General features: G+C 45.3%; 1 protein-coding gene across 1 annotated transcript in view; it reads left to right on the top strand.

Moving 5' to 3' along the window:
- LOC137432548 (glutamate dehydrogenase, mitochondrial) overlaps positions 1-13,928 on the top strand; it is a 96,673-nt gene extending 82,745 nt beyond the window's left edge. The window contains exons 12-13 of the mRNA XM_068124578.2: positions 13,106-13,168; positions 13,431-13,928. Of these exons, the coding sequence (XP_067980679.1) occupies positions 13,106-13,168; positions 13,431-13,550 (183 nt within the window). The 3' untranslated portion in view covers positions 13,551-13,928. The remainder of the gene's footprint in view (positions 1-13,105; positions 13,169-13,430) is intronic.
- The last annotated feature ends 7,982 nt before the right edge of the window (positions 13,929-21,910 follow it).

Below are 21,910 nucleotides of genomic sequence, written 5' to 3'. Positions count from 1 at the left end.
AAGAAAGAAGAGCAGAGAAAAGAGCAGAGGAAAGGAGAGCCGAACGGGAGATAAAGGAACGTGACATGGAGTATCAGAAGGAACTTAAACTCAAGGAGCTGGAATTCATGGGAGAACGGAGAGAAGTAGTATTGTTACATATTTATGTGAATGTATGTGAATTACCATTCAGGTCTTTGCTTATCCATGTGTAATAGATTAAGGGTTGTTGTGGTTGGAGGGTCAGGAGCCCTTCTGAAAAGTGTCCGGAAACGGAAGTGACCGGAAACGGAAGAGGAAAAGACACGAGGAAGAAAGCGACGAGTAGTATTCTTCCTCGCCCCGCTCCGACGAAAGGTGGGATCGACCTTGCGCTGCGTGGAAAAGCGGCGTTCCGAAGCCCGTCTGGCGCGAGGAATTACCGGGACGTGTACCTGCCCGGTGGAGACGTCAAGTTGACGTGGGGCCGTGCATCGACCCCGCGTCTGGCACCGTTCGCGGCCCCGTCTATACAGACGCGTGCGGGTCGCACGTTGGGGCCTAACGCGCCTTGCAAGCGGCGTGGGGCTTTTGGCTTGCTCTACCGTACCCGCTTCGCGTGGCCACGAGGGGCTGCAGCCACGGTGCCTGGTACGATACCTGCCCGGTGGAAAAACGTCCACCCGGGGTTCGTTCAACCGCCCGAGTGCGGCGACGCCGACCAGTATCTTGGTCAGGAGGGGCCCAGAGACATTGTGAGGAGCAGAGACCAAAAGGGGGTCGTGAGTACCGAAGTGAACACACGTATATAAGATGGCCATCTTAATCATATAGGGGATTGATTGTGGATTGGGAATTGTGGATGGTTGTTTGCTATTGATTGCTCGGGGAAAATCTCCGTGGTTGTATCATTTAAATTGTATGGTGTCATTACCATTGAAATATATCCTTGAACATCAGTTTTCTCTTGGGTGGAATTCATATGGATTGCGTGGCGAAAGCGCATATATAATACAACTTTCTGGCGAAGTTCCTCTCACGGTCCGGGGGTCACCGAGACCAGGTATTCACCGAGGGGACCACGTAACAGAATTGGGGGCTCGTCCAAATTACGATTTGCAGATTCGCAATTGGGTCTACGTCCGGGATCTAAAATTGTATAAAATAATAAAATAATATTTTTATTAATTAAAATTTATTAATTAAGTATTAATTGGAAAATTTTGGGGGAAATTGGGGTAAAGTCTTGGGTGAAGGTTAACAGGTGTTAACGATAGTCACCATGGCGTTTGTGGCACAGAACTTTTCGGTAACACCGAGTGAGGCACAGTTCCGAGCGTTACTAAAGTCGGACCTCTTGAAATTGGCCAAACATTTTAACTTGGAGGTCCGAACTAATTTGAGGAAGGCAGAGTTGCAGGCCACGGTGATACAATCTATGGTGGGATTAGGAACATGGGACGAGTTAGCCTGGGAGTGGCTACCCGAAGAACCAGAAGACGTTGAACTCCGGAAACTGGAGTTGCAATTACGGAGCCAGGAACGGATCAAAGAAGAAGAAAGGAAAGCAGAAGAGAGGAGAGAAGAGAAACAAGCAGAGGAAAGGAGAGTGGAACGAGAACTCCAGGAAAGGTTAAAAGAAGAAGAAAGGAAAGCAGAAGCGAGGAGAGAAGAGAAACAAGCAGAGGAAAGGAGAGTGGAACGAGAACTCCAGGAAAGGTTAGCAGAAGAAAAAAGGAAAGCAGAAAAGGAAAGAGCAGAAGAAGAAAGGAGAGTGGAACGAGAACTCCAGGAAAGGTTAGAAAGGATGAAAACAGAGGAAAGGAAAGCAGAAGCAGAGGAGAGGAGAGCTGCAAGGGAACTCGAAGCAGAGGAGAGAAAAGCGGAAAGGGAATTAAAGGAACGTGACATGGAGCTTCAGCAAGAAATCAAATTCAAGGAGCTGGAGTTAATGAGAGAACGGGGAGAGGCACCACCCTTGCTGACGGGGTCGACACCTAACCAGAAAACCTGGGATGTGGGCAGACATGTGAGGCTGGTTCCACCGTTCAGTGAAAAGGAAGTCGCGAAATTTTTTCCACACTTTGAGAAAGTGGCTCGACAATTAAACTGGCCGGAGGAGGCCTGGACCATACTCGTGCAAAGTGTGCTGGTGGGGAAAGCTCAAGAGATTTATTCGGCGCTACCAATAGACCAATGTGCAGATTATGAGGTACTGAAGAAGCACATCCTCAAAGCCTATGAGTTGGTTCCGGAAGCTTACAGGCAAAAATTCAGGAATGCCAGGAAGAGGGAGAGTGAGACCCATGTGGAGTTTGCCAGAGTGAAAGAAAACATGTTTGATCGGTGGTGTGAGTCAAAAGGAGTCGGGAAAGACTTCGAAACATTGCGGGACTTGATCCTGGTGGAGGAATTCCAGCAGTGTGTCCACGAGGACATCAAAGTGTACCTGCAGGAAAAGAAAGTACCAAAGTTGTGGGACGCAGCCACCATGGCAGATGATTATGCCTTAACCCACCGAATAGGGGTCCACGAACCTAACTCCTCGCCTAGATCTCCGCAGGGGAGGTGGGGAACAGCAGGTGCGGAGAACGACCATACATGGCGGCGGCCTCGAGATGATTATGGGGACAACTATGATACCCCACCTGTTCGAAATCAGAGGGATGCGGGCCCAAGACAAACTTATAGTTCGGGGGGCCCGAGGCAGACCACGAGTTTTTCCTCCGGGCCTACTTGCGCTTTTTGCAAGAAACCTGGACACTTGATGTCCAGTTGTTACCGCATGAAAAGCGAAGACCCAGAGCGGAGTCCGACTACTACGACTCCAAATGCAATGGCCATTGTGAGAAATCGCCATCAAAAGGGTTACCAACCATTTATTTCAGAGGGGTTTGTGTCACGGGATGGAGCCTCGACTAACCGGAAATCGGTTAGGATATTGAGGGACACAGGGGCACATCAATCTTTAATGCTTGAAGGCATTTTGCCATGGTCCGAGGAGACGGCAACGGGGGATAGTGTTCGTTTACAGGGGATCGGGGGCGGTGTTAGTGCTCCCCTTCATGTCATCCATTTGGAGTCCGATTTGGTGTCAGGACCGGTCACCGTCGGTTTACAAGCCACGCTTCCTGTAGAGGGTGTATCTGTGGTTATCGGGAATGATTTGGCCGGGGGTCAAGTTTATGGTAACCTGAGGGTTGGTAAAGAGCCCAGCAGGGAAAATAACACCACACCAGCTCGGGATGGCGACAAAAGTGCCAAGTTATTTGTAGGGGGACTGAACTTCAAAACAGAGGAAGAAGTTCTGACCTCTGTCTTCAACAGATATGGGCCGCTGGTGGAAGTGCGGTTGGTAAGAGACGGGGAAACGCAACAGTCAAGAGGGTTCGGCTTTGTCACGTTTGCCAGCACAAAAGACGCCAGAGAGGCAGAGAAGAATTGGAATGGCAAGGATTTGGAGGGTCGGACCATAACAGTAGGGAAGGCATTTCGTAGGCGTCGAGAGGTCTACAGGAGAGGACAACTGGGCGGTAGTTTTGGTGGTGGCCGCAATCAATATTATTATGGAGGCTCCCTGAGTTACGGCCGCTCCCGAAGGAAGGATTGGCAAAGTAGTGGCCGAGAAGGAGACCGCTATTCATGGGACTACAGGGACAAGTGGTCCCACCCTAATTATTAGGGAAGTTCTGAGAAGTTGAAGCACTGAATGCGGCGGAGCCGCCGAGCCAAGATTCCTACACGAATTAACCGTGAACGCCGTTCCTAAAGGCGTCCATGTAGTGAACTTTCATGCACGGACTAACCGTGAACTCCACGTTCCTCAAGGCGCCCATGTAGAGAACTTTCCTGCACGGACTAACCGTGAACTCCGCGTTCCTAAAGGCATCCATGTAGTGAATACTCGGCTTGGCCTCCCGGAAAAAGTGCTATCGAGTTGCTTAACTTTGGATCTTTGATCAACCCCTTAACCTTCATTCACAAGAAACTGACGGTCAAAGTCAGAGGGTCATGAGATGGAGTTTGATTTGGCAGGGACAATGTCATTGCTGGTGCTTAGTCCAGAGGGAGTAATCTGGAGGGGGTGTGGTGAAATGTTGGTTGCTTTATTTTTAAGTGATAACTGTGCCCGGGGGGGAACTGATAATGTGGGGGGGTTGAGTTATCTGGTTTGTTTCTCCAAAGTGGCCGGCAAAGAAAGTTTTTGCTGGGTTCAAACTTTCTTTCTTGAAGGGGGGGAGTGTTACATATTTATGTGAATGTATGTGAATTACCATTCAGGTCTTTGCTTATCCATGTGTAATAGATTAAGGGTTGTTGTGGTTGGAGGGTCAGGAGCCCTTCTGAAAAGTGTCCGGAAACGGAAGTGACCGGAAACGGAAGAGGAAAAGACACGAGGAAGAAAGCGACGAGTAGTATTCTTCCTCGCCCCGCTCCGACGAAAGGTGGGATCGACCTTGCGCTGCGTGGAAAAGCGGCGTTCCGAATCCCGTCTGGCGCGAGGAATTACCGGGACGTGTACCTGCCCGGTGGAGACGTCAAGTTGACGTGGGGCCGTGCATCGACCCCGCGTCTGGCACCGTTCGCGGCCCCGTCTAAACAGACGCGTGCGGGTCGCACGTTGGGGCCTAACGCGCCTTGCAAGCGGCGTGGGGCTTTTGGCTTGCTCTACCGTACCCGCTTCGCGTGGCCACGAGGGGCTGCAGCCACGGTGCCTGGTACGATACCTGCCCGGTGGAAAAACGTCCACCCGGGGTTCGTTCAACCGCCCGAGTGCGGCGACGCCGACCAGTATCTTGGTCAGGAGGGGCCCAGAGACATTGTGAGGAGCAGAGACCAAAAGGGGGTCGTGAGTACCGAAGTGAACACACATATATAAGATGGCCATCTTAATCATATAGGGGATTGATTGTGGATTGGGAATTGTGGATGGTTGTTTGCTATTGATTGCTCGGGGAAAATCTCCGTGGTTGTATCATTGAAATTGTATGGTGTCATTACCATTGAAATATATCCTTGAACATCAGTTTTCTCTTGGGTGGAATTCATATGGATTGCGTGGCGAAAGCGCATATATAATACAACTTTCTGGCGAAGTTCCTCTCACGGTCCGGGGGTCACCGAGACCAGGTATTCACCGAGGGGATCACGTAACAGAATCCATGCCAGCTAGTTCGACAACTTGTCAGAACACTTGGGATGTTGGTAGGCATGTGAGGCTGGTTCCACCCTTCAATGAAAAGGAGGTAGCCAAGTTTTTTTTACACTTTGAAAAAGTGGCTCAAATGCTAAAATGGCCTGTGGGGTCCTGGACTATGTTAGTGCAAAGTGTTCTGGTGGGTAAAGCTCAAGATATTGTAACGGTTTTGAGAAGTGTGTAACGAATTTGAGAAGTGTAACGGTTTTTGAGAAGTGTAACAATTTTGGAGGAAGTGTAACGAATGTAAAAAGTATGGTTTTGTTATGTGTAACACCCTGTTAATGTAAATAATGGTCGCAGCCGTCCTCCTAGTTAATTCCATGAAACTTACACGCAGGTCACGATATATCTTTTTAAATAGTGTATTTCCTTATTCTATGTAGGCTAAATATGTGTTTCCCACTAGATTGACTTTGCATTGTATCAAACAAAATAAGCATAGGCCCTTGCAATTTCCCCAAACATCTCCGCTCTCCAAAGTTCCTTTAAAAAGGGTGCGAGTTGTGTTCAATCCCGCAAGCCGCCATTGCCCATGTGCTAATCTCGGAGAAGAAAGGCGTGTCTCCACCTCGTCATAGAGGGGAGGAGTGAGCCAGAGGGTCGCATGGCCAATCAGCACCGCGGTGAGCGACCCGGTAGGCGTGCCCTCGCAGCCGGCGGCTTGATTCCGCCCCGAGTTATAAAAGCGACTGTAAGGGACTGCTTCACCAGATGACCTGGGAGATGAGCGAAGAGGCGACACCAAGAGGAGCGGTGAGATGCGAAACGCTCCAAGCCAAAGAGGAGAGGTACTCGGAAAGGAAACCAGCTTTGGAGAGACGCGCTGAAAGGAGGGAGACGGCTCCACCAGAAGGAGAGGAGCAGGTGTGCCCGAGCCAGCGCGTGATGTCTAAAGCATCGGCAGCGGATGCGCGACAAAGGGTTTTCCCGCCAAAAACCGCGAGGAATTGAGAGCTGCTGCCTCCGACCCTCCTCCCTCTCCAGCAATCCACCTCAAGCCCTACCTGCCTGCAATATCCCCCGAGTAAGTGTGAACGTCGTCTGTCCTACTCGTTGTCTTGGGGTTAAGTAAAATGAATAGTGTAAGTTAACGATTCGCTGTGTGACTGCTTCTTCCATCCATTGCTTGTGTGTGTATAATAAATCTGTTCTTCCTCCGTACTCTGTCTTCTTCTCTTTTCATTCTCTTTCGGTCGCTTTAGAGGTTTCCCGATTGAATATCTGCGGTGCGATCTGGTCAACGTCGGGTGGAATCGGGTTCTAATCGGGGAGTAACTGTTCGGACGCGGTAATACCAACCGCTCGGTAAAATAACATCAAAACCGCGTCTGCAACAATATCTATTCGGCTTTACCGATTGACCAATGTGCAGATTATGAGATGGTGAAGAAAACCATTCTCAAAGCCTATGAATTGGTCCCTGAAGCTTACCGGCAAAAATTCCGGAATGCCAGGAAGAGGGAGAGTGAGACCCATGAGGAGTTTGCCAGAATGAAGGAATCCATGTTGGATCGGTGGTGTGACTCGAAGGGGATTGGGAAAGACTTCAACCTGTTGCGACAATTGATCTTGGTGGAGGAATTCAAACAGTGTGTCCACGCGGACATTAAAGTACATCTGGATGAAAAGAAAGTACCAGAGTTGTATGAGGCAGCAACTGTGGCAGATGACTATGCCTTGACACACAGGATGGTGTTCCACAAACCTAACTTCCCGCCTAGAGTTAGCCAGGCGAGTTATGGTAAATCAGGTGCGGAGAACAAATATTCATGGATGCGGCCGAGAGATGACTATGGGGACAAATCTGATACCGCAAATTTTAGGGATCAGAAGACTACAGTTCCAAGACAGACTTATCTTCCGAGGGGCCCGAGGCAGACCTCGAGTTTTTCCTCCGGGACTACTTGCGCTTTTTGCAAGAAACCTGGGCATTTGATGTCCCAATGTTACGCCCTGAAAAGGAAAAATCAGGAGCGGAGTCAAACTAGTGCAACTCCGAATGCATTGGCAAATGCGAGAAATCGGCCTTGGAGGACAGTGCCTTGTGAAGGTTCCCATGCCAAAGTTACGGCATCACAGAACGACCTTGTTCAAGAGGGTTACAAACCTTTTATTTCAGAGGGGTTTGTGTCACTGGATGGAGACTTAACGAACCAGAGACCTGTTAGGGTATTGAGGGACACAGGAGCACATCAATCTTTGATGCTTGAGGGCATTTTGCCATTGTCAGAGAAGACGGCAACTGGTGTTAGTGTTCTTTTACAGGGGGTTGGTGGCTATGTTAAAGCTCCACTTCATGTCATCCATTTGAAGTCTGATTTGGTGTCAAGACCGGTCACCTTTCCTGTCTTCCAAGCCTCTTTTCTTATCGGGAATGATTTGGCCGTTGGTCGAGTTTCTGGTAATCCAATGTTGGTTGAAAAGCCCAGTATGGAAAATAACACCGCACAGTTAGAGCAGGAGATTCCGGGTATCTTCCCATCCTGTGCAGTGACTCGTGCTATGGGTAGGAAGCGCTCTGAAGAGAAGGAGAAGGAAGGTGATGTGGATTTGGGTTCCTTAGAGGTATTGGAGGAAAATTCTGAAAGAGGTAATCGGAAAGGGAGTGACATCAAGGAACTTAAGGAAAAGGTGGCATCTGGAACCAAAGAGGAAATGGAGTGTCCGTCGTAGACATCTGGGAGTGAGGTTGAGCAAACGGTGCTGGTCCGAAAGAGACTTGTTGAAGAACAACACGGAGATTCGGAGATCCGGAGTTTAATTGGTAAAGCCGTTACAGAGGAAGAGGCTATGAAGATACCTGTTGGTTACTTCATGAAAGGGGAAATATTCATGAGAAAATGGAGACCACCGGAGGTGCCAGCAAATGATGAGTGGAAAGTTCATTCCCAAATTGTGGTGCCACCAACGTACCGGAAGGAGATATTGAGTTTGGCGCATGAGACACATTTGGCCGGGCACCTTGGAGTGAACAAGACCTGTGACAGAATATTGGTACATTTTTTCTGGCCAGGATTGCGACGTGATGTAGCGGATTTCTGTAAATCTTGCCACTCTTGCCAGCTGGTGGGAAAACCTAATCAGAAAATCCCATCCGCACCTTTGAAACCAATTCCAGCTTTTGAAGAGCCATTCATCCGTGTCATTATTGACTGTGTAGGCCCTTTACCTAAAACTAAGACTGGACATCAGTATTTGCTGACCATCATGTGCGCTTCCACAAGGTTCCCAGAGGCAGTGCCTCTTAGAAAAATTACTGCGGCAGTTATTGCGAAGGCCTTGATTAAATTTTTCACTTTGGTTGGCCTACCTAAGGTCATCCAGTCTGATCAGGGTTCCAATTTCATGTCAACACCTTTTCAGCAAGTGGTATACCTGTTGGGAGTGGAGCAAGTAAGTTCAAGTTCTTACCATCCCAAGAGCCAAGGAAAGGTTTCACCAGACATTGAAGAATATGATCAGAACGTATTGTTTTGAATGTGACAAGGATTGGGATGAAGGAATACCCTTATTGTTGTTTGCTACGAGGGAATCTGTTCAGGAGTCATTGGGGTTCAGTCCTTTTGAACTTGTGTTTGGATACGCAGTGCGAGGACCATTGAAATTGGTGAAAGAACAGTGGCTACAGGAGGAGTCACAGTCAACAGTGGTAGAGTATGTGTCAATGGTTAGGCACAGATTGACAAAGGCTTGTGAAGTTGCGAGAAGAAACTTGAAAGTGACACAGGATAAAATGAAAGTGAGACATGACAAGAAATCTCAGATAAGAAATTTCAGTCCTGAGGACCGCGTGTTAGTGTTGCTTCCTGTTCCAGGTCAGCCACTACAGGCTAGATATTTTGGTCCCGATGCAATCGAAAGGAGGGTTAATGAAACAGATTACGTGGTGACAACTCCCGACCGACGGAAAAAGCGTCAGCTGTGTCATGTCAACCGACTGAAGAAATATTATGAGAGGAAGCCTGTGGGGAAAATGGTTCCTGTCTCACCTGTTTCACCTGTAGTCGGGGTGCAAGAGAATCCAGAGGTTGAGGCCGGTGTGAGGTTTGATAACTTTGATGACCAGGCTTGTCCCAGATTGACGAACACAGAAGTGTTGAGTCATTTAGATGAGAAATTAGGTCATTGACGAGGGAACAACAAGGACAACAATCCAGCCTAATTTTTGAATTTGCACATTTGTTCACAGATGTACCTGGTCGTACTGACTTGGTATATCATGATATTGAGGTGGGGGAAGCCACTCCTGTGAAACAACACCCCTATCGGATGAACCCTGTGAAGATGGAGTATCTTCGGAAGGAGGTTCAGTATATGTTGGAGAATGACATCATCGAACCAAGCAGCAGTGAATGGAGCTCACCATGTGTGTTGGTTCCAAAACCCGATGGCAGTTTTCGCTGTTGTACGGATTTAAAACGGGTTAATGCAGTGACCAAGACCGACATATCCCATCCCGAGGATTGATGACTGTATTGATAGAATAGGCCCAGCTAAATTTGTAACTAAGTTTGACTTGCTGAAAGGGTATTGGCAGATTCCTCTTACTGATAGAGCCAAGGAAATATCGGCTTTAGTCGCACCAAATGGGTTGTATCAGTACAAGGTTCTTCCCTTTGGATTGAAAAACGGGCCTGCTACATTTCAACGGCTGATTAATAAGCTTATTGCAGATCTTGAGGGGGTGGAGGCTTATCTGGATGATGTCATCATCCACACTATGACCATGGAAGATCATATGAAACAAATTCAGGCATTTTTCAAGAAACTGACCGAGGCAGGGTTGACCATCAACTTATCTAAGAGTGAGTTTGTAAAGGCACAGGTGGTGTTCCTAGGCCATGTAGTAGGCCAGGGTCAGGTGCAACTGGTGACAGCCAAGATAGAAGCCATTGATCACTTCCAAGTTCCAAAAGGGAAGAAGGAGCTTATGAGATTCTTGGGTATGGCTGGTTGGTACCGGCGGTTCTGCAGGAATTTTTCTGATGTGGTGGCCCCTTTAACAAATTTGCTGAGGAAAGAGACCAAGTTTGTTTGGGATGACAAGTGTCAGGCTGCCTTTGCCCACGTCAAAGCAATATTAATGAGCTCTCCTGTCCTAGCAGCCCCGGATTTTCAAGCACCTTTCAAGTTGGTCATTGATGCAAGTGATGTGGGGGCTGGGGCAGTTCTATTACAGGAAGATGAGGATGGAGTGGATCACCCGGTGTGCTACTACTCCAGCAAGTTTAACAAACATCAGGCAAATTATGCCACTGTGGAAAAAGAGACCCTTGCTCTCCTGCTAGCGCTTCAGCATTATGAGGTGTATCTGGGAACTACTACCTTTCCTATAAAAGTCTTCAATGATCACAACCCCTTAACCTTCATTCAAAAAATGAAAAAATAAAAACCAGAGGTTGATGAGATGGAGTTTGGCTTTGCAGGAGTTCAACTTGGAAATTGAGCAAGCATGTAAAGGGCAGGGACAATGTCGTTGCTGATGCTTTGTCCAGAGTGAACTAACTTTGGAAATTTCTGTAGGTTGGTTGGAAGTTTTGTTGCTTTATTCTGGGGAATATTAATTATTGTTGCTCACGTGAATTGATGATTTGGGTGTGAGATTTACTTTCGTTTGTCAAGAGTTTTTGCATGCAAAGAAAGTTTTCACTATGTTCAAACTTTATTTCTTGAGGGGGGGAAGTGTTACGGATTCGTCACTTCCGTTATTGTGGTTTTCATCCACTGCAAACATTTTTGATTCCATGTACTATTATTGTTGTCGTTTAAGGGAAAATGAGATTACTATTTTCAAAAGGTAAAAAAAGTTAATGTTTTAAATGAAACCGGAACCGGATGACGACGAAGAGGAAGAGGAGGAAGAAAAGACGGAGCGAGTGAGTCGGACAAGAAGCCTAGCTGCTTCCATGTCTGGAGCGAACGATTGGCGAACGAGGGTCACAAGTGAACTTTGGGTTTCCTGTGAAAGGGATTCCTGTGACAGAGTTGTTAGCGCTGTGACAGATCAACCTGCGTGTCAGGTTTTGCGGTTGATTCCGAGGAGAATCATCGTAGTGCCGTTACGCCTCGAGAATGGGCCGTCGGCCATTTTGACTCGTGCGCTTTGCGCATCGCTCAAGGTTTTTCACTTCGCTTCAACCATTCTCGCCACATCCAGACGTTAATTTGGTGTGTGTGTGTAACGTGGTTTTTGAGTGGGAAATCTGCGATTCGCCGATTGAGAGCCGTCAAACGTCCATACCTGAAGGTGTGATTTCCCAGTCGCCTTGAGGGCGCCTTTGCGCAGCTTTGGCAGCGGGACTGTGACTGTCATCCAAACGGGATTCTGGTCTCGATCAGACATCATTCTGACGATTACTGGAGCGGATCGACCTTGGCTTGATGTCGGAATAGAGACATTGGGAATGTTCTTGTTTTCGCTCACTTGGAGCACAGTGAGTTCTATTGTACGAACCTGATGGTACCATCGTAGGAAATATATATTGGTTGTACAATTGATTACTCTTGTTGTTGTACTGTTATTGTGTGATCTTAATACAATACTTGTTTGTTGGTAACAATTGGTGTGGTTTCACCATTGATCTTTGACATACAGAATAACACATCTTTCTGCCGTGACTCCTCTCGGGGCTCGGAGGTACACCGTGACCGGGGTTTGGGGAGGAGCATGTAACAATATAAACAATGGTATAATGACCCCTTTTCGTGCATTTTTGATTAGCGCTCTCTTCTCCAGGAACTCATCTCCATATCAACAATGGTATAATGACCCCTTTTAGCACATTTTCTATTCACGCTCTCTTCTCCAGGAACGTATCTCCATATAAACAATGGTATCATGACCCTTTTTAGCGCATTTTCAATTAGCGCTCTCTTCTCCAGGAACACATCTCCATATAAACAATGGTATAATGACCCCTTTTTAGCGCATTTTCAATTAGCGCTCTCTTCTCCAGGAACACATCTCCATATAAACAATGGTATAATGACCCCTTTTTAGCGCATTTTCAATTAGCGCTCTCTTCTCCAGGAACGCATCTCCATTTAAACAATGGTATTATAACCCCTTTTTCGTGCATTTTCGATTCGTGCTCTCTTCTCCAGGTACATATCTCCATGTAAACAATGGTATAATGACCGCTTTTAGCACATTTTCTATTAGCACTCTCTTATTCAGGAATGCATCTCCATATAAACAATGGTATAATGACCCCTTTTAGCGCATTTTTGATTCGCGCTCTCTTCTCCAGGAAAGCATCTCCATATAAACAATGGTATCATTACCCCTTTTAGCACATTTTTGATTAGCGCTCTCTTCACCAGGAACGCATCTCCATATCAACAATGGTATAATGAATTGTTTTAGCACATTTTAGATTAGCGCTCTCTTCTCCAGGAACATATCTCCATATAAACAATGGTATAATCACCTCTTTTATCACATTTTCTATTAGTCTCTCTTCTCCAGGAATACATCCTGCCCTTGAAGTTAGGGATTACTGTGTATAATGCTGCCTTTCCTTCAAAGCTTTCAGCTAGTTCTGGTGCCAGACAGCTCATATTGTACTTGGCCAGCTATGGTAACTTGATGTCATGCTGGTCTGAAAACAATGGTGGAAACATTGAGACTCTAAATTGAACTCATTTTGTGTTGTTTTATCTCAAAAAGACTGAAACTTTTCACAGTGTTGTGTTATATACGTTGGACCCTTTTGGAATTGCATTTTAAAGCAAATAACCTCCACAATGTTTGTCAAATAACATTTACATTAATATTATGACTGCAATTTGGAAAATTTGTTTTGTTTGTAAAATTTATGAATCTGTTTCCTGCTGGATACAAGCAAGGCTTAGCTATAACAAGGCTGCCAGCATTCACTTAAGTCTTGATCCCACGAGTACGGTATTCATGGTGTTTCTTGTGCTGTCATTCTTTGTCATTCTCAGGGTGCTTCAGAGAAGGACATCGTGCACTCAGGCTTGGCTTACACCATGGAACGCTCAGCACGGGTAGGTTCCATGGTCATTTCCCTTTTGGCGTGCACACGAAAGAATCTCCTTTTTCTCTCCTAAGCTTGACAACTAATCACCATTCACTCCCATCCACTGCTTGCCACCAGGTGACCAATTTTGTCACCATCCATAAATCCTCTTCACCAGGGACATCTTTTATTTTAAAAAACAAAAAACATTTTCCCCACTTGTGTGACTGGCATCCATCATTATTTTCTTTGCTCACCCTTCTCTACCTGTCCGATTGTCGTTCATAAAGCAAATAATGCGGACTGCTGAGAAGTACAACTTGGGACTTGATCTACGCACTGCTGCCTATATCACCGCCATTGAGAAAGTCTTCAAAGTATACAGTGAAGCTGGTTTGACGTTCTCGTAATAACGTCGTCACGAATGGATTGGTTTTTTGCACAGTGTTTACCTGCTTGAGCCAAGATTGATGACACTAGTTATGGTTAGTTTCTTTCAAAAGTTTCTTCCGAACCTGTTGCTTTTTCCTGTCATGCTGTCTTGCTGTCTATTGACTATTGGTCAGTGGTGATGTTTTGTCTTAACTTTTACTGACTTGTAACATTCAATTATTTGCAATAACATGTGGATATCGGTCATCATTAACGAGTGCCAAATCCAAGTTGATTCCATTTGTGTTAATACATCTTTATGACTGTCCAATAATCTCGGAGATGTGGGATCAATCTGTCGGGATACACATACTGGGTACATAAAATCTGCTGCAATTAAACGGCATCAATTATTATTTGCACGACTGTTGCTTTCATATGTTTAATGGTGTTTGCATTGCTGCTGTGAATAAACCACCGTTTAGAGGCCATTTTCCCCCGCAAAGCGGGGGTTGGCCTTTTCGGGGACCGTGGTAGTTGTTGTTTTTTGGTCCCCTTTTTGAAGCAATGTTTTACGGCCGGATGCCCTTCCTGACGCCAACCCTTTTTGCCGCCTTCAACGACAAACAGGGAATTACCAGTGAACTGGTACTCAATTAGCCGACCTCGGAAGGATGACAGGCTGAGTCAACCCCCCTGCTGCTGCTGCATTGCTGTTGCTGCTGGCATTGCTGCATTGAATTGATTGATTGATTGATTGATTGATTGAATTGATTGAGGCATTGCTGCTGTGAATGCCCTCTGATATTTCAAATTATTGTGACCTCTGACAGTGGCTCCTTGATTCTGAAAAATTTCAGACTTGAGATTAAAATTATTTATATCGAATATTTAGCGATCTTATTTATGACAATTATTACTCATGTCAAACCTGTAAAGCAATGATTACAAAGTAAAGCCCGATGCTAAATGCAAGTTAAATGAATATGCAAATTGAACAGAAAGAATAATACAAACAAATTAAGATAGTCACACATGAATCACACTCAAGAGGGTGATTCATGAAGCTACCTCCGAGGGCCTTTCACTCGCTCACCGCAGGCAGGTTGGTGGTCTTTCTGTCTTCTACCGACTCCTCTCCGGGCTTGCTCCTCCAGCTCTCTCTGGGCTCTGTCCCCCAAATATTCCTACAGGTCGCACAAGATCTGCCTGCAACCCTCTTATGGTTAAACTGCCAAAGTCTAGGCTCTCTGCTCACCTTCACTCCTTCATTCCTCTTTTCTCCCGCCTCTGGATCAAACTCCCTCACTCTCTTCAATCCCACTCCTCCCTCCAGGTCTTTAAAACAGCTGTTCACCACCATTCAGAATTATTGGAATCTCCCGCGATGAAGCTATCTCTGAGGGCCTTTCACTCACTCACCGCAGGCAGGTAGGTGGTCTTTCTGTCTTCTACCGACTCCTCTCCGGCCTTGCACCCCCAGCTCTCTCTGTGCTCTGTCCCCCAAATATTCCTACAGGTCGCACAAGATCTGCCAGCAACCCTCTGATGGTTAAACTGCCGAAATCTCGGCTCTCCGCTCACCTTCACTCTTTCATTCCTCTTTTCTCCCGCCTCTGGAACAAACTCCCTCACTCCCTTCAATCCCACTCCTCCCTCCAGGTCTTTAAAACAGCTGTTCACCACCATCTCTTATCTTCCCCCATCCAAAACCTTGATCTTTTCTACCCCCGCTAATTCACCCCAGATCCACCTTGTTTGAAATTCCAACTTCTTTCCTGGAAGTCCTGGCAGTGTCCATATGTTTTATACCTCTCCCACTGCCCCCTTCCCACGCCCCCCCCCCAAAGCCCTCGCCCTCTCTCAGATCTCTCGATGTCTCCATGTCTCTCGGTCCCTGCTCTCAAATGTTGTGTTTGTGTCCTTCCCCCTCTCTCCCCATCTTGTCTACCGCTCCCTATGTTATATGTTTTATGTGTCGGTTTGTCTTTCTGTGTGATTAATGTTCGCTCTTTCACGAGCCTCGATATTGTATACAAAAACAAAAAAAAAAAAAAAAAAATCTCTTATCTTCCCCCTTCCAAAACCTTGATCTTTTCTACCCCCGCTAATTTCACCCCAAACCCACTTTTTTGAAATACCAACTTCTTTCCTGGAAGTCCTTGGTGTCCTTGTGTTTATACTTCTCCCACCCACGCCGCCTCCCCCCAAGCCCTCTCCCTCCCACACATTCCCAATGTCCCTGCTCTCAAATGTTGTGTTTTTGTGCTTCCCCTTCCCTCCCCATCTTGTCTACCACTCCCCTTTTTATATACTTTGTCTGTTTGTCTGTTTGATTTGTTTGTGTGATAAATGTTAGCTCTTTCACGAGCCTCGATTCTGTATACAAAAAAAAGAAAAAAAGAAAAAAAAAAGAGAGCAGAGAAGCTAGAGGGGAGTTCAAAAGTAGCTAGAAAGGAGATGTAAAATGTGATTGAAGTCGTAAATCAAAGCCACATTACTGTTATATGGGGCTGGCAGGATAACTTAGGCCTTAGAGGGTTGTGCACTTGTCTCTGAGCTGTCTAGCCTTGGTTTGAATCTCAACCCAGCTATAACTCCCCATGGTATTCCGCATGCAGGGCAATTTAACAATGTGTGCACCATCCATTGGAAGGATGTTAAGCCAGAGGACCCATCTGCCAGGATTGGCTGTTGGTGAATGTTAAAGATCACATGGTAGTTTTTCATAAAGATGAGGCGAGTTATCACCGCTTCCTTGAACAAATTACAAATTCCTGCCCCTTCAGTCGAGTATCCTTTGTCAGAATAGCAAATTCATCCAAAATTGGTTCCAGCCTAGAAACCTTTCTGACTGGCCTATATCCAGGACCAATGTAAAAGGTGTGGGCCTCGAATCATTATTAATACTGCAATACAGCATGAGCAACGTGACAATGTGGTAGTGCACTTGTCTTGAAGTCATTCGCTTTCCCACTGTGCCCTGTGCTTGATGGATTTGTGTGGGCGAAACAAGGGTTGTGGGTATTCGTCATCAGTTATCCTTTCAGGCTGTGCATCATTCGAGGCTGCGGGATGGTAGGATGGTCTGGAGGTACGCACACTCGCCTCTAAGCTGTCTAACCATGGGTTTGAATCCAGACCCAGCTATAAACTGTCATCCTGGTGTTTCACAGGCAGGGTGATTCATCAATGTGTGTACCTTCTCTCAGGTGGACGTTAACCTGAATGTCCCATCCGTCAGCATTAGTTGGTAGACGGTAAAGATCCCATGGTGTTCTTTCTGAAGAGTAGGCGAGTTATCACCGGCACCATGGACAAATTCCAAATTCTTGCCATAACCAGCAGAGGGCATTGCGTCAGCGGCACACCTGTGCCCTCAGCCAATGATGCTACCCCGCAGCCCTGTGCTGCATACTTTTGAAGAGGATCCGAGGCCGTGCTCGGATTGTAAACTTTTTGCTGAATGGAGATTTTTACATGACAACTTTGTTGATATAGTACATGTTAGATGTTCGTTTATTTCCTTTGTAAAACAGGATTTTCAAGTAACAATATTCCATGACGGTCTATATAAGGTGAAGGAGGGTGTTGTGAAATTAACCAAGTGCATCATTTTGTTCAATGATCTGAAAGCTTGCCAGACCTGTGAGACACAATTATGAATGGCATATATTGAATTGTTTTTATTAGTTAAGAGCAGGAACCAGTCATCTCTATGCAGTATTGTCAAGGGATCACCAAAAAATAATATGAGGGTCATCCCAAAAGTTTGTCAGGTGTTTGTAGATTTTTTTTAAAATAAAGCAAAAGGGATTACAAAATTGCACCTATACTCTGACGTAATTCACTGGCTTTTTCTGGTAAATATCAATTATATCGCCCATTGATTTCCATGGAGAATTAAAATAACGGCATCTGGTTACTGTACACGGATGCGGCCATGGCATGACGCTTTGGTTAAGAGGACATCTGAACTCTTGTTGCGTAATGCTATCGAAAATGCACACGAAATCGACTCGAATGTTCTGCGGATTTTTTCAGCGGGTTTAAGGGAACTTTTGCAAGTTCATTGATTGCTCGATGAAGTGCGTTGAAAAAGGTTAGATATCGCAGAACGATGTCACTGCATATAATACGTATGTGTGGTGACATTTGGGATGACCCTCATAGACCGTTGTACGTCCAGTAGGATGCATGAAGACCAAATGGCTTTAACCTGCCTTTCACTTGTGTATTTATTTGTAAGCAATTTCCAAAAACATTTGACGATATTTTTAAATGTTAAGCTCAACACAAACCGATTAAGTGACATAACATGTAAATTCAAAGGCCTACGGTTGCGTAAAGTTTAGGAATTGTAACTTCTATATTTAAGAATTAAAATTGATTGAAATAGAATTGATCTTTATGTGTCACTTGTACGATTTGCTCGAACATTTGAAAGAATCAGAATTAATAATAACCACAGGACCAAATGCAAACAAGATTATTTCCCAAAGCTGTTGCTGATGCCACACACTGCTTCTGTGGTTGCTTCGCCAGCTTTCTCTGCAGCCGACTGCACTCGCTTGCTGGCCTGCTGCACTGCTGGGGTGGGGTGGGCATCAGTGATATGAAAGTATCCAGTTATTCTTGAGTGCAGACTTCTTAGGCAGAGATGGCTTGTTAATCGTGCCTTGCTTTAAAAATTTGCCTTGTGCATGTAAAGCTTAAACCATTGAAGGCATTATACCATTGAAGGCAAAAAAATATATAGATTTAGTGAAAAATATATAAATAATGGAAAAACATTGTACGCAATTGTAATTTCAATGTATAGGAAACGGAATCCTGATTTCAATGGCCACTTACAGCAAATGTGTGTTTACATAATATTAGTTTACATTTTCCCCTATAACTTTGGAATTCTTAATTCTTTTCACTTCAAATTTGGCACAGATATTGATAATGACCCAACAAAGATATTAATAGAGTTTTATTGTATTATGACCTTGGGTTTTTAATTTAAAGGATGTCAATTCTCATTGGACGATTAATGGTTGCCATGGCAACACGAAATGCCAATTATGCAAATGCATCAATTAAAATGTTTGTTTCCTAGTATTGTATATATGTACCAAGTTTGAACGTAAATGGACTTGTCATAGAGAAGATATAAGCTGAAAAGTGGTAATTCATCATTTGTATGCATCTGGTTACCATGGTAACCATGCATAATATAATGCTATGTAATGTATACCAATGTAATGTTCATATATCAAGCAACATGTACATATATAGTTTTGCATATTTTCAATCAAGACATTTTATCAAAAAGTGCATTACTGTGATTCAGTGTTGTTTTTACTGTGTTCAGTGTAATGCTCCCTTAGGGAATTCGAATTTTATTATTGTCCATACTTTTCAACAGTAATTAGATATTGATTAATTTATTGGTGTGCACTGGTGACCTTCTGCAAGGGCTGTTAGACTGGATGTTCCGTCTGTCGGCATTATTTGGTAGACGTTAAATATCCCACTGTGTCCTTCGGGAAGAATCGGTGAGCCAGCACTGGCAGGCACCCTGTCCAAATTACAAATTTCTGCCCGAACCTTAGTCGAACGTCAGGCCTGGCCAGCTGGTTCGTGAAAGGCTTCAACCAAACTTCCCCCGGCCAACCCCGCAAAAACGTGGGAATAATTGTGTCTGTTAAGAAGAAGAAGAAGAAGAAGGTGGCTGACTTACAAACAGATGGAAGACGACATGGGGCAAATTGTATGGTGAATAGAGCAGAATAGTTATGAAGTACAACGTGTCTTTTGATTAGATCCATTGAAGCTGATTTTGAATGAATCTGCTCAGAAGCTTTTTTTTCCGAAGCAATAAGAAACATGAATGCTACTTCATCAACGGACGTGAGCAAGCGTCACCCAAGGGTGTGAGCAGGAGCAGCAGCTAGGATTAGAATACATCAATCAATACATCAATACATCAATGGCAATGAGTACCAGCTCAATGGTAATTCCCTGCTTGTCGTTAAAGGCGGCAAAAAGGGTTGGCGTCAGGAAGGGCATCCGGCCGTAAAACATTGCTTCAAAAAGGGGACCAAAAAACAACAACAACCACGGTTCCCGAAAAAGGCCAACCCCCGCTTGCGGGGAAAAATGGCCTCTAAAGGTGGTTTTTTTTGTTTTTTTTTTAATACACATCCTGAACTGTGACGTCGTTCATGAGGCATCTCCACTTACAATATTACTCTGACTATCCTGTCTATAAATTACATTCACTGCCCCCATCAGTATCACATAAGAGCAAAACGACGCTCTGACAGGTCCCTGTTACATGGCAATCGAACCTATTCAAAGCACATGGACCATGTTACACGTACCACAGTCTAGTTATGGATCCCAACCACTCTTACATGTAACACAATGTTGGTGATGCCTTCATTTTTTGTCTCTGTGAGTCGTTAGTGTGCATGCATAAGCTGTTTGGAGTGTGCATGCATAAGCTGGACACATCTAGCCAGAATGTGAACTTTACTTCAGGCAACACAGATCAATAGATGAAGCAGCTCCTCGAGGATAGGTAGCACAGCCTATCAGTGGGATACAAAACGTAAACTGGTCAGCCTGGTGGAGGTATGCACTCTATTTATTGAGTGCTGTTCTAGTTATTTCTGGGTTTGTTTGTGTGTTTGACTCCTATATAATCCTGAATCGTAGAACGGAACGAGTTAAAAACTGGGGGTGATTATACCCGGGGGTTCACATAAGGTTTTAGGTGGTTTGCAAGAAAATCAGAGTCCCGGGGTTTCAGGATTGAGGGAGCAGCCCAGTTTTCTGGTGTTGCAAGTCATACTAAAATACGCCAGTTCTGGGGTAATTATCCTGTACATAAGGACAGTTTCTTCGCTAATCAATATACCGGTAAATACACAGATATAAGTTTGTCCAAAAATTTTTCATTTAATGTCTATTAATAGACAATGTAAATGAAATAATTTTTCATGTGTTTTACCATCACAGGGTTATAGAGGATACTATGGAGGTTTCATTCCAGATTGGGTTTTCATGACACAAAAGAAGCTTAACATACTCAATGCGACTCCAGGTGAATCTCATGATACCCCAAGAACAATTGCTGCAAATTGACCAGAACAAATAATCTGACATGGACAAGAACAAAACTTCCAAAATGAAGAAAATCACTAAGTTTGAAGCAATACGTAACCTCGAGGGGCCGCACCATGGGGCAGTCTGGTTTGGGGCTGCATTACAGCTAGACTTCAGCTGGACATTGTTGAACATGAACCTGCTAAGATGAAGTGGGTGGTACCGTGACCACAACCAGAAAATCCTACATCACATGAGCAGCCTTTCAGCTGTATAGCGACTAAAGTGGGCACGATCAGTAGCACAGAGAAATTAGAAGCTGTCTTAGTGTTTCTCCCTCCCCCCTACCCCATTTTCCCCTAACCCCACCCTCCTGCACTGCTAACCAGTTGAAATTGAAGCTTAGGTCGGACAGCTTGGTCCAAGTGAAAGAACGAATTAACATTTAAATTGGAGCTCCAAACATGAATTTTCATGCGTATTCATCTGTTTGCAACCAATATGTCACATGGTTTACTTCTCCATGCAGCAAAGTCTACAGAGTTGGTAAATATTTTTATGATTGCCTAGCAGATAACCCGGTTCCACCAGGCTATTGTAAGGGAATTATTTTCCAACAGAGTATGGAATATTTTAGGAGTTTTACAGGAATGTCTTTAGACAGCATAATGGCAGTGACCCATTCAAATTCTGCCTAATGAAAAATGTCACAGTCTTCAACCTCTTTCGTCTTCAAGTCCGTATCCATCTAACCTCCCAACTCCAATTCCGCATCTCGGCACCCCTTCCAACTCCAATTCTGCTTCCCCCCCCCCCCCCCCCTCTCCCATCTCCAATTCCACATCCCTGCACCCCTTCCAACTCCAATTCAGCATCCCTGAACCACTCCCAACTCCAATTCCACATCCCTCTCCCAACTCAAATTCCACATCCCTGCGCACCTCCCAACTCCAATTCCACGTCCCTCTCCCAACTCCAAGTCCATACCCCTCCCATTCTTTCAACTCCAAGTGCGCATGCCTCCCTCCTCTCCCATTTGCAATTGCACATCCCTGTGCCACATCCAACTCCAATTCCGCATCCCTACACCCTCTCCCAACTCTAATTCCGCATCCTTCCCTCCTCTCCCAACTCCAAGTCCGCATGCCTCCATGCTCCCCCCTCTCCCAACTCCAATTCCACAGCCCTCCCCCCTCTCCCAACTCCAAGTCTGCATGCCTCCCCCTCTCCCAACTCTAAGTCTATGTCCCTCCCCCCTCTCCCAATTCTAATTCCACATCCATGCACCACTCCCATCTCC

Source organism: Myxine glutinosa, chromosome 8 (assembly GCF_964187855.1).
Source record: "Myxine glutinosa chromosome 8, kmMyxGlut1.1, whole genome shotgun sequence".
Classification (NCBI taxonomy): Eukaryota; Metazoa; Chordata; class Myxini; order Myxiniformes; family Myxinidae; genus Myxine; species Myxine glutinosa.
This window is presented reverse-complemented; position numbering and strand designations above follow the sequence as displayed.